This window comes from Rhineura floridana, chromosome 8 (assembly GCF_030035675.1).
Source record: "Rhineura floridana isolate rRhiFlo1 chromosome 8, rRhiFlo1.hap2, whole genome shotgun sequence".
In the NCBI taxonomy this organism is placed as follows: Eukaryota; Metazoa; Chordata; class Lepidosauria; order Squamata; family Rhineuridae; genus Rhineura; species Rhineura floridana.
The window spans coordinates 40,639,842-40,652,779 of NC_084487.1; the positions used below are offsets into that span (position 1 = coordinate 40,639,842).

General features: G+C 46.4%; 1 protein-coding gene across 7 annotated transcripts in view; it reads left to right on the forward strand.

The window, feature by feature from the left end:
- Window positions 1-3,754, forward strand: part of TOM1 (target of myb1 membrane trafficking protein) — a 34,994-nt gene extending 31,240 nt beyond the window's left edge. For all 7 annotated transcript variants that reach the window (XM_061638982.1, XM_061638983.1, XM_061638987.1 and 4 more), the window contains 3 exons: window positions 520-576; window positions 2,105-2,144; window positions 2,597-3,754. In XM_061638982.1, the coding sequence (XP_061494966.1) occupies window positions 520-576; window positions 2,105-2,144; window positions 2,597-2,748 (249 nt within the window). In that variant the 3' untranslated portion in view covers window positions 2,749-3,754. The remainder of the gene's footprint in view (window positions 1-519; window positions 577-2,104; window positions 2,145-2,596) is intronic.
- Window positions 3,755-12,938: the final 9,184 nt, after the last annotated feature.

Consider the following 12,938-nt stretch of genomic DNA (forward strand, 5'->3'; position numbering starts at 1 on the left):
AATCTAATCCTGCATAAAAATCCTCCTCCCCTCACAATGCTGAATGCTAAAAATCTAAATAAGAACTTTTCCCCCATGTTGTGTTAATTAAAACTAAAAGTCAGCTGGGGTTTCCCAATTAATGCTATGTATCCAATACAGAACTTGAGGCTCAACAACTTGCCCATCTTTGGGGGTCATTTCTAAAACTACTAATTAATTGATACCGACCTCCTGTTCATGACTATAGAAAAATGTAGATGCATGTCAGTGTCATTCAAGTTCAGAATGTGGGCCCAGACCATCTGAGAAGCAAAACTGACAATTATCTAACCATTCTCAAGTGATCTTGGCATTAGGTAAGAAACGGGTCCCATTAGATAATGGGTCCTAAAAACAGTGTTGAGTAAAAGACAGCTTTGGAAGCAGCTCTCATTTAAAGGGATTATATGGGATAAAGTGAGCATTTCTGCAAGAATTGGTTTAATTCATGTTCTTCCCTGTCTTCCTTTGCTTTGTTACTTTCTTTTTTCTTGCCAGATTCCTGTCCCCCAGGCCGCCATCATGGAGGATATTGAGCAGTGGCTCTCTGCTGTAGTAAGTAACAGAGCTGAAGCACTTGCTTATTAGTAAGGGTTGACTATGAATATTGTTATTGGATTCCTTGGGGAAGGGCCGAAGCTAACTGGCAGAACAAATGCTTTGCATACAAAAGGTCCCAGGTTCAGTCTCTGGCATACGGCTAGAAAAGTCCCTGCTCTGAAACCTGGAAGACTTGCTGACAATCACTGTAGACAATACTGAGCTAGATGGACCAGTGGTCTGACTTGGCATGAGGCAGTTTTCTATTTTAAATGATCTGTAATAGATCCTCAGCAGAGCTAGCTGTAGTGTCACATCAGCCTTTCAGGATTTTATCTCTGGGGTTGGGGTCGAGGTCCTAGCTCAGTGGTAGAGCACATGTAAAAAGTCCCAGGTTCACATCAATGGCATTTCCATGTAGGGCTAGAAAAGGCTCCTGTCTGAAAACCTATAGCAGGAGTAGCCAACATGGTGCCCTCTAGATGTTGTAGGACTACAACATCTAATCATCCCTATTCATTGGTCAAGCTAGCTGATGAGAGTTGGAGTCCAACAACATCTGGGGGAGAACCATGTTGGCTGCCTCTGGTGTAGACTGTACATGGATCAATGGGCTGACTTGGTATTACACAGTTTCCTATGTTCCTAATACCCAGTGGTACTCCTCCCCATTCTCACTACTTTGCAAGGTACTATAAACATCTGATGCTTGTAGTATATTGAACTAAGGGCTAGTTTGCATGGCCACATTATCTGTGATAGGTAGTTTCATTCCCTCCCCATCCCAGGATTACATCATCCCAAACCCCAAAAATAGTCTAAGCCAGGGGTTCCCAAACAGTGTTCTGTGCACCAGTAGTCTGCAAGTGTCATTCATGTGGTCCAGGTAGTGTCTGTGAAAAAATCAATTTTTAAAATCCTACAGGATCTACCACAGTGCATTACAATTACTACAGCAGGCAGAAAAATAATTAAGTTGTCAACTAAGACCCTTAGCAATTTTCAAGTGGCCCATGGAGAAGAAAATTTGTAAGCCATTTGTCTGAGTAGTTTGCCATGGACAAAATGCAGACAAAACATACTCAAACTGCCTGCCACAGGAAATCCTGCTGTATGAATCAGTGTCCTCATTTATTGACTAAAATGTCAGCCACTGGGTCTGCTTATTTTCTCTTGCATCACTGCCTTTGAGTCTGTCTCTTCTGATGTTGGTGTAGAGGGAATCTCTCTGTATTTCATCCTTTGGGGGGGTACCATTGGTGGCTAAAATTGTAGTTTTGGGGACTAGGGTTTTGGTATCCGTATCCCAACCTGTTTCCTCCTTAAAATGCTATCTGCTTGTACTCCTATGGGAGATGCAAATGAAGGCAGGTAAACACCCATCAGATATTTATTTATTTATTAGATTTATATCCCACCCTTCCTCCCAGTAGGAGCCGAGGGCAGCAAGATCTTTTCCGAGTAAGAATTGACGTTTTTGTCCCACAAGCTTTCATTTGATCTGCCACAATTTCCACACTGCCTTTTTGTTCTCTCTTCTCAGGGACATGAGACGGTAGATCCAAAGGGCGTCACCAGTGAAGGCAAGTTCTACCAACCCTGCTCTCCCCGCCACCACCATCCTGCCCTTAAGGGCTGCTTCTCCCACTAAGTCTTGCATGCATGGAATACTCCCCACCTATTGCTCCCATGTCTACAAACTTACAAAAACATCCTATATGAATGAGCAATCTGTGCAAATGGCTTCTCAACCTACTTGTGATTTTGAAAATCCATAATATTGCTGTCCATTCACAGATCTGTTGGTATGTGTTGCTCCCATGTCTAATCATGTAAAAATATCCTATATGAAGGAGTTGTGTTTACCATTGTCACACACACATACCCGCCAACAGTGAATGTGAGCTATAAATCTCCAGACTATCTGGAATGACAAAAGTGCCTCATCTATGAAAACTATTGCATTAAGAAGCAACCCTCTAGACTTTCCATCTCTGGTTTGATTCCTTGTTCTCCCTTTGTTCTTCCTTGCCAGAATTTGACAAGTTCCTGGAAGAGCGAGCAAAAGTGGCGGAACAGCTGCCTACACTTCCCAGTCCCACAACTGGGGCTCCTTCCACCACCACCAGCAGTGCTGGCCCCCACCAGAAAAAGGAAAAAGAAGAGGATGGGATGTTTGCTTTATGAGCCCTACTAGTGGACTGGTGTGCTGCGGTTGCAAGAGGACCTGTGTGCTGCACTGCGCTCCTCTTTCTTGGGGTGGGAGAGGAGGGAAGCAAAGGGGGAGTGGGTAGGGGAAGAGACCCTCTCTCCTCTTTCCTCCCTTCCTGCCTCCTTTTCTAGGCTGCTTTGAGGTTAGGTTAATCATTTGCTGCATTTGAGGTCACAAGAGAGAAGCAAGAGGCAGGAAGTGTTTCACAGAGCTGCCAAATGTGTCACCATATAGGTTGACAGGCTTGAGTTTTCTCCTTTGTGGGCTGGGCAAACCAAAATGCATTCTCCACTGTTTCACTGTTTTTTCCCCAATGAAGAGACTGTAAAAGGACATGCTGAAAATCGGTAGTGGGATTTCTATTTTCTTATCAGTCCTGCAGGCACCTGCATTGAGTTGTAAAACTAGGCAGCTCCCCTCTCATCTCATCTACATCTTTCCCATACGTCACCCTTCCTTGGTCGAACATGAATTAAGGACACAATTTGTAATGACGAGAGCGCTGTGGGGAGAAGGGTAATAACACCAGCAGGCCTCTCTTACAACCCTCCCTGTAGTGTAAAGGACTGCTCTGAGAACACTCGAGTTCACTGTAGTCAGCCCAAGTACCAGTCTCATGAAGGACACAGGGAAGGGGGTATATGAATTATTAGCTACACCAAATTCTTCCAAAATTGCTTCTTCCTATCTCCAAAGCTGAAACATCCAGGAGGCAGCCTCACTTCCAAAATAAATTCATATGACCCCATTTTTCAAGATATCTCTTTCCCCACTATGATCTTCCCCTAGAGCTCCTCCCCACAACCTCACCCTCTTTGTCATGGGGGCTGGACTCTTTTTATGCATTAGCAGAGAACACTTTGAGGAAACAGCATTTACTGTAAGTTGGCGAGGAACTTGTTGGGGTGAAATGCTGAACTATTCCATGTAACTGGGAGACTTGCCTTTTATATTCTGTATTAAAGAAAATATTTGACTTCACTAGAGGTTGTGTACTTTCAGTGATGTTTGGGCCTTGCATACTGGGATAAAATGCCCTCTTGCCAGGTGAGGGAGAGTAAAAAATGTAAATGTACTGCCTTCAAGTTGATTCCGACCCTGTGAGTAGGGTTTTCATCAGGCTAAGAGGCAGTGACTGGCCCAAGGTCACCCAATGAGCTTCATGGCTATGTGGGGATTCGAACCCTGGTCTCCCAGGTCGTAGTCCAACACCTTAACCACTATACCACACTGGCTCCAGGAAAAAAGCCAATCTGCTGAGCAGGAGATGGTGGCTCTGCGGAGAGAGCTACAGCCAAGGGGATACCTCCTGGACTGAGGTCTGTCTGGGGTGGTGGCAGTGGGAAGGAGGGAGGGAAGGAACATGACTGCTCTTGCTGAGATCAGATACCATCTCTATTTAATGCTAGACCTACCAAATCTGAGCTGCGTAGCAAGGAAATAGGAGATAAAAGGCTCATCCAGATGACTGCAAAATGTGTGACACGGCCACTATGTGTGTTCATTATTTTTCAGTTGACCAAATGACGTCTCGCGCTGTTATGCATTTTCACGGGTTAAATCCGCTCCTTGCAATACCAGCTGTTTAAAATCGGGAATCATCCGCTATGCCTTCAGGAGTTAGGATGCAATACCGCGGACTTTACAGCTGATGGGTGGTTCTTGGACGTTTCCCCTTGCCCCTTCTCATTCCAGCCAATCACGTATCTGCACTTTTGCGCATCTGCAAGAATAAGCCCGGGAAAACTGAACCAATCATCGCAATGGTGGGGTGTTGGGGGAGGGGTGTCTGCAACTACTGCACAGATGCATTTTATTTTTTGCCAGCCTGCAAACTGGGTGGCCGCTCTGGGTGAGATCTGCAATGCACAGCAAGCGAGAAAAGGTGGGTGGTCGGTTTCAGCCTGCCTCCGAAAGCCTTGTCAATTTCATTCTACTTGCTGGGGGTTTTGCTTCAAATCAGAAAAGCATACATGTAATATGGCAAATGCAAACAAGAAAAGAGCTTCTGGTCGGTTTCAAGCTTGCTCTGGAAAGGTTTGTCAATTTCATTCTCCTGTGGGAAGGAAAGGGAGAAGGAGGGGGGGACATGTTTCTTGCTTTTTTGGAGAAATAAGTGCATTGCCAGCATGTGTATCTCCTTAAATATCAATAAAGGCAGAAAAGCATACATTCATTTAAGTGTAATATCGCAAATGCAAACAAGAAAAGGGTGTCAATTTCATTCTCTGTGGGAAGGCAGGCGTGAAACCGACCAGCAGCCTTTCCTTCCAGGCGAGAACTCCTTTACAGCCATATTGTGCTGTTGCAAAGGGGGAGAGGAGCGTACGTAATTTTTTTGGTGAACAATTGGTTGATAGGGGGAGGTTTTAGAGGCGGAGCTTGGAAAAAGCGAAAAGAATGTAGGGGTCTTACGGCTGCGGGTGCGGGTGCAAAAAAGTGTTTTTTTTAATTGGGAAAGAGCGAACTAAAAGGCAAAGTGAGGACTATCAGATGACAAACCGAATATGGAAACCGTGGATTATCCCGCTCCGTTTGGATAAGCCCAAACATTCAGAATAAGTTGTAAAGCATAATAAGCTGTGCATAAATCACTCAAAGTACTCTGCAAAATTCTAGGTCTAGAGAATGTAGGATTTCTGTCCTGCCTCCTTTTCCACCTGCCCCAGATGGAGTCTAATATAGCATGAGTTGCAAGGCTTGAAACATAGGAATGTCCTTCTTCACTTTGAAATTAGCTGAGCCCAAGGAATTTGTATGCTGGATTTTTTCCTCCAGCTATATTTTTGTTTAGTATGCTTCATTGCTTGCCTTAAATATACTTAAATGAACTAGTATGTGTAAAAAAACAACAAGGCTGTTCCCACAAGTCTTGAGGTGAAGGGAGAGATGCAAAAATCTTGCCTTTGGTCATTGGAATCCCTCTCCCTACAGAAGTAGCTCCCATAATGCTATGCTAATATGAGAAGAAGCCTTGAGTGGTTCTTGCATGTGGCTCCTTTCCACCCTGCTCCAGTAATACAAATGGGAAATCACATAGAAGGAGCAAATAGCATAGAGTGTTGGACTACGACCTGGAAGACCAGGGTTCGAATCCCCACACAGCTATGAAACTCACTTGGTGACCTTTGGCCAGTCACTGCCTGTCAGCCGCAGAGGGAGGCAATGGTAAACCCCCTCTGAATACCACTTACCATGAAAACCCTATTCATAGGGTCACCATGAGTCGGAAGCGACTTGAAGGCAGTCCATTTCCATTTCCCGTGTCTTGGTGCTATCCCAGCCAGAGCAGCACTGCCTTAGGAAGTACAGAGTAATATATGCACCCACAATGCTTTTTTGGTAAAACAAAATCATATATTTTATATCTTTATAAAAGTGCCATGAGCACAAAATGGTTGCCTTGGGCAGCAAAAAAATGTGACAGTACTGTCACAAAAAAGCATTGTGCGCACACTGTGGTCTCTCCATTATAACTGGGAAATCACAAGTGGGGAGGCTATTTATAGTTGGGGGCATCCCATATTATAGCCATTGTGAGAACAGGATGCTGGACTATATGGATCTTTGGTCTGGTCCAGCAGGGTTATTCATAATTTCACACATTGCCCAAATGATGTGAGAAATGGCCACATGGAAGTCAGAGGATTCCTTGACTCACAGTTTATGTTCTTGGCTAATACACTACATCAGGGTCTTGATACACCTCTTGGGTGAAATAGGGATGCATGTGAATTAGGTGACTTGCAGAGCAATCCTATAAATACACCGATTATGTTGAGAGTGAAGATATGCCACTACGCCAGTGAAACAACATGCCTAGTCCAGGAGAGTTGTGGGAAATGCACACCTCAAACACAAAATGGCAGACATGTCCTCAGCATCCTTTCCTCATCCCACCCCCAGTCAAGGGCCAAGCTGGCAACAACACCTAAATGCCAAGTGAACACGGAGCCAGCCACACAACATGCCTGAGCAGCAGTACATTCCTGGGAAACATTAGTGCCGATGGGAGCTGAGCCTGATTCCCAGAGTTCTGTTCCCATTTCGGTTGGGATGGTAGCTTTAGTGCATCATGTGACCCTGAGTTGTCCTACAAACCTGGGGTTGAGGGTGGGCAGAAACAGAGATCCAGGGCTCTACAGGTCAGACAGTGCCACTGTCCTACATCAGATCTCAGGGGGGACTCCTGCCTAGCTAATAGGTGCTGACCCTGCCCAGGTTTTTGTCACCAAGTGTGTCTCCTTCCCACTGATGCATGCACAGATCTGGCTTTCCCCGTCCTTGGCTGGGGGCCAATATCAAGTTTGGTCTGTGGCACAGGAATGCTTTCCCTCATGCCAGACTTGCAGAGACTACAAATAACATCTTCCTGCTACCTGTAGGTATAGCTCAGCTCACATGGGTGTGTGTGTGAGCCCTTTTGTTTCCTTCCCCAAGGAGGCAAGGCACAGGGTTGCATCCAACTACTCAGAGTAGACCCATTGAAATTAACAGTACTAAGTCAGTTGTGTCCAATAACTTCAATGGACTTATTCTGAGTAGGACTTGCACTGGATACAACCACAGTAGTAGCAATGTATTCAAGTTTCTGTGTGTCTTCTGGAGACAAGCTGTTTTGCGCAAAGTGCCTTTTCTCCCTGGGGAAACAGCTGAAACACTGGAGGACTGGAGAAGATCTACCCTGCTAGGAGTGAATACTTGAGCATCTGGGTGTTTTGCTTGCTTCCCTGGGTTGCTGTCTCTTGGGACAGGGGAGGTCCCTGTAGAGGAAATGCATCTGGATAAGATTGCCACACAGTATGGAGTACTTACAAATTTCACACTCTTTTCTATGCAGGAACCTTGTCCTTTTCCCATTTTTAAAACAGCTTGTGTCCAAAACAAACAGGCCACCAGAGGTCAGCAGAGCTGTACTATGCACAGAGAAGCATGCTATACTTATACAACTCCTTAGTGTTCCTTTTTGTGAGTTGTCTTGTGTATGATGAGGATATTTTACATTTCAAGCAAGGTGGGGGTTTTATTCTTTTAAAAATGTTTAGAGCTACTACTCCAAGCTGGGGAAATCGGTTCCTGACATACGTCTGCCTGGCAAACAATTGTTGACAGTACAGGAGCTCTACCGCTACGGGCAGTACCCAGTGGATTGCTGAGCAATGCTGGATGTTTCACAACATCACTGGAGTTTCAGAAAGCAGAAGCAAAACACCAAATGTCATTTTTAAATATTAAGCAGTTTTATAATATAGAACAGCTGACTCGCTGAGGATAACTTTTGTTTAGTGCCACTGGCTGAATTCATATAAGGACAAACAATCCTTTAGGAGCTTTGCATTTAATACTGCCATTCAATATTAAGTACCTTTGATAGGAATATGTGGTTACAGAGATTGGGATAATGTGAAAAGAAAGTTAAGTCTTGCTCTGAATTTTAGTATACAGACTATATGCCAATATAAATATTGGACAGAGCAATTCTATATTCACATATCAACAGAATAACTGCCATATCCAATGGCCTGGTTCGCACATAATGCTAAATAATAATTTATTAAACCACAGCTTAGTGTTGTGTGCCCAGTGGTTTAACTATAGTTTGTTTACTGCCAACAGACCAGGATGTGAAGCCATGGTTTGTTGTTGGCTTACAAACCTTGGCTTGTTTTAACTATGGTTTCATGTTATGTGTGAACCCAGCACTCTTCCTTAATCATGGTTTGTTCAACAACCCATGCCAGATGCCCACCAAAGGCACAACGCAAGAGTAGTCGGGAAAAAAAACAAACTTTGGGGAAACAAGCCATGGTTTGTTTGTGAGATAACTCATGGTTAACCATGACAGTGTTATGTGCAAACCAGGCCATTGTGTGCTCAGCCTGGGCTGGGAGAGGAACAAAACACAACCAGAAAATGCCAAAATGGCATACAAATCACAGGCATACCCTCAGAGTCATTGGAAACAGGACTACAGCCACCAATCATAGACTCTGCTGGCAAGATGCCCACTTACTGCCTGCCTACAGGGGCAGCCAATGAATACACAATGATGGGGACACCCCCCCACAAAGCCCCCCACCTTAGAACACACAATGATGCCATAGTGCCTCCACTCCATCAGCCCCAATGGCACCGCCAACAACAACCCTGTTACTGCCAGTCATAGGAACGTAAGAAACCACCCTATATTGAATCACACCATTGGCCCACCTAGCTCAGTATTGTCCACTTTGATTGGCAGTAGCTCTCCAAAGCTTCAGATGGGGGATATTCCCAGCCCTACTGGCAGAAGCCAAAGATCAAATCTGGGAACTTCTGCATGCAGAACAGATGCTCTGCTACGGAGCTACAGCCCAGGGATCACATCAGACCAGAGCTTGGAAGATTACTTTTAAAAAGAAATAAATTACAGTTAACAGTTACATGGCCCCAAAAAGTAGTATTTACCATTACAATTGCAATTGCTCTGAAAGTAACTGATTACTTCTTCTCAAAAGTAATCACTACAATTACATTTCAGTTACTTTTTTAAAAACTGCCCACAAGGTGCTGGCCTTGGCTGTTGCACATCTAAGTAGCCTAAAACAACATTAAAAATAAGCACATACAAACAGAGGTAGTAGAATAATTCTTTTTATCCATAAGATAGCAATGGTGGTCTCTCCACTGGTAAGGGAGGTGGGGAGGGAGGCAGAGGCCACTACTGAGATGTTTGCATGTCAAACCAAGTGCAACCCCCCCTCAGCCAGCAAGCATAATCTCTCTCACTTAACCACCTCCTGGACTCTGCCCTGCCACCAGCTAAGGGACACTCACCCAAGCAAACATTTTCCCCTGAGATGCAAAAAAGTTAAAATACTGCAAATGCAACACAGTAGTCAGAGAGGGTGGTGGAGGCCACTTTGTGTGCCAAGTGCAAACACAGTATATATATACACACACACATACAAACACACATCCTCTTTCACCTCCACAGTTCTTTATCTCCATTCTGCTGCTGCCTCCTTCTCCTCCTTTATCCATGTTCTTGACCTCCGGCTCCTTTTTCCCTCCACTCCATTCTTCACCACCACCATCCATTTTTTTAAACAATTGTTTTCTCCACTCCATCCCATCTCACTCTCCACCTCCTCCCTCGTTGCCTCCTACCACCCACAGAGCATGAGGGAAGAGCGATGCTGCACAGAAGCCCAGTTTGAGGCACATGATTTTCATCCCCAAATCAGGGGAGCAGAAGACTTCCCCTGCTTCTCCCCTCCCCCGTAGTAATGCCCAAAGGTAATGCTGGAAACATTACAATTACTTCACAAAAGTAATAAAATTACTCCTAGTTCTATTACAATCAAAATGTAAAGGAATTGCCCACTCGTTCCTCAAAAAAGTAATTAATTACCTCCAAGCTCTGCGTCTGTTGCACTGCAGCCAACTCAGAAGGGACAGGAAGGGGGGAGGCATGAGTTTCAGGCACCTCCGCAGCCAGAAGAAGCCGAGTTAGGGATTGTTGTGTCTGAGCAGGATCGTGCGGGAGGGGGGCAGCCTGCTCTTCAGCCAGTTCCCACGAGTAACGCCCTTTCTGAGGAGCCGAGTGCACCGCCCCCAGTTGATGCAGAGGACTTGTGGGGGGAAGCTTCAGAGTCAGTGCCAGCTCCTCCTTTACCAAGCAGTTCCCAGGAGGATTCCAGTGTGGCACCGCCCCCTGACCTCGAGCCTGTTACTCGGGAGCAGGTGTCTTCAGATGAGCTGTTGGATGGGCGTCCCCTGTCTCCTCGTTCCCATCGCCGCGAGAAACGGACAGGGCAAAGACAGGAATTACGAAGGAGTCAGAGATTACGTTCAAAAACATTTCCTATATAAGCCTGCCGCTCCCAGTGGGGGGTCGTTGAGTCAACTTCCTTCACATGCTGCAGAGCATGTCTAGAGTATAGTTAGGGACTCTAGTGAGTTAGTGTAGGGTTTCCTATGAAGCGTAATGCCTTTGATGTATCCATTACTCTAATAAAACGAGATTTACTTGCACACACACTCCAGCCTCATTCTTTCGGCTCTGAACGGGACAGTTTGACTCAACCACCATCCCTACTCGAACCTGTTCCCATGGCGGATGACATGGACCAGAACGGAGCCAGAAGGGGAGTACCTATTGTTGACGTGTGTGCATTGTTGCGTGAAACAGCATACATTACGTTGGAGTTAAGTTGAGCAAGAAACTTCTTCAGAGCATTAGAGCATGTTAAGAGTCTTTATTAAGACATTATGGCCAAAGGCTTAAGAGTAAATACATGTAGAGTTTCTTCAGTCACCCCCCTTCTGGTACATCTCTCTTCAAAGGTAAACACAGAAGACAACCTCTCAGTTCAGAGGCAATACACAGAAGACTCAGCTTCACACAGATAGCTGCTAGAACTTTTCCCAGTTTATCGCGATGGCTACCATAGCAACGGCCTTGGCAGTCCGTTCCCAGACTGGGCAAAGACATAACTCCCCCTAGTTACAGTTTTTCAGACTTGATGGAAAACAAACTCAGTGATAGTGCGGTTCAATGGTCAACACCTATCACCATGGAAGCCTTGTATGCCGAGATCCAGAACCTCCAAGTGACTACGCAAGCCCTACAAGCCGAGAATCAAAACCTCAGAGCCGCAACGCAAGCCTTGCAAGTGGATAACCAGAATCTCCATGCCTTGGTCGCCCAAGTCCAGGCGGCGCCTCCCGGGGCGACCACCACTGTGAAGTCTCCAGTGGGGCTACCCGTGCGATACGGGGGCCAGAGTGAACAGTTTGCCATGTTTCTACCCCAATGTGAGTTGTACATTCAAGTGCACAGAGCTGAGTTCCCAACTGATGATGTGAAGGTGGCGTTCATCATCAGTTTATTGGAAGGGGAAGCGGCAAAATGGGCCACCCCGTATTTGATTCACAACGACCAGATATTGCGCCAGTTTGACGCCTTCAAGAATGCGATGGGGGACATGTTCCGAGACCCCCAGAGGAAGGAGATGGTTGCCCGCCAGTTAGGGACCCTGAGACAAAGGAAAGGGGTCTGTAGGCAATACACGAATGCTTTTCGTGTTTTGTCTCAGGAGACGGAGTACAATGACCCAGCCTTGGTGTACTTCTACAGAAATGGACTGAGTCCAGAAGTGTTGGATGAACTGGCGCGCTCCACACACCCCGACTCACTGAGGGGTTTGATTCAACTGAGTTTGCAGATAGACAGCCGCTTAGAAGGAAGGAAGTTGGAGAGAAGAATGGAGCCTTCATGGAGTCAGGTTGCTGCTCCGCTGCCCCGTGCGCATCCCGTGCCCAATCCTGGCATGCCTACTGTCTCGGGAGAGGAGCCCATGCAGATTGGGGGGGCTAGACTGCAATTGACAGAGGAGGAGAGGGAAAGACGCCGGAGGGAAGGACTGTGTCTCTATTGCGGAAAGTCTGGACACCTCGCCAGAAATTGTGCAGCCAAAGCTGGAAGATCCCAGCCGCCGGAAAACTTCACATCCCAGCTCTCGTAGAGGGTAGAGAGTTGGGGGGTGCTACAGACACTGAGCCTCCGTTATGACCCCTTCCCTCCCAAGGGGCCCTTCTGTTGCCCATTCGCATCACCCTATCCTCAGGCGAGAGCTTCTTAGCCAAGGCTATGATTGACAGCGGAGCATCCTCTTGTTTCATAGACCGGGAGTTGGTGCTACACCACGCTATTCCCACAAGAGAACTGAGTCAGCCGTTGGCAGTGGAAACTATAGATGGCCGGCCTCTGAAGTCTGGGGGGGGTGACTCGGGTGACTGAGTCCGTGGAAGTTAAGGTCCCTGGGCATCGGGAAGACCTGTCGTTCTATGTGGCGTCCTTGCTGCGTTTCCCGGTGGTGTTAGGTATGCCTTGGCTGGTTAGACACAACCCCACAATCTTTTGGGATGAAGCTGTGGTGGTTTTTACCTCCAAGTACTGCCATCAACATTGCCAGCCTGACGAGGAGCCACAGGTGTTGGCAGGAGCGTCTCCCCCAAGGGAGATAACCTTGCCCACCAAGTATGGGAGTTTTCAGGATGTCTTCGATAAAAAGGAAGCGGAGCAACTCCCTCCTCACCGGCCCTATGATTGTGCCATTGATTTGGTGCCTGGGGCACGCATCCCCGCTGGGCGGATCTACTCTCTATCTGAACCAGAGTT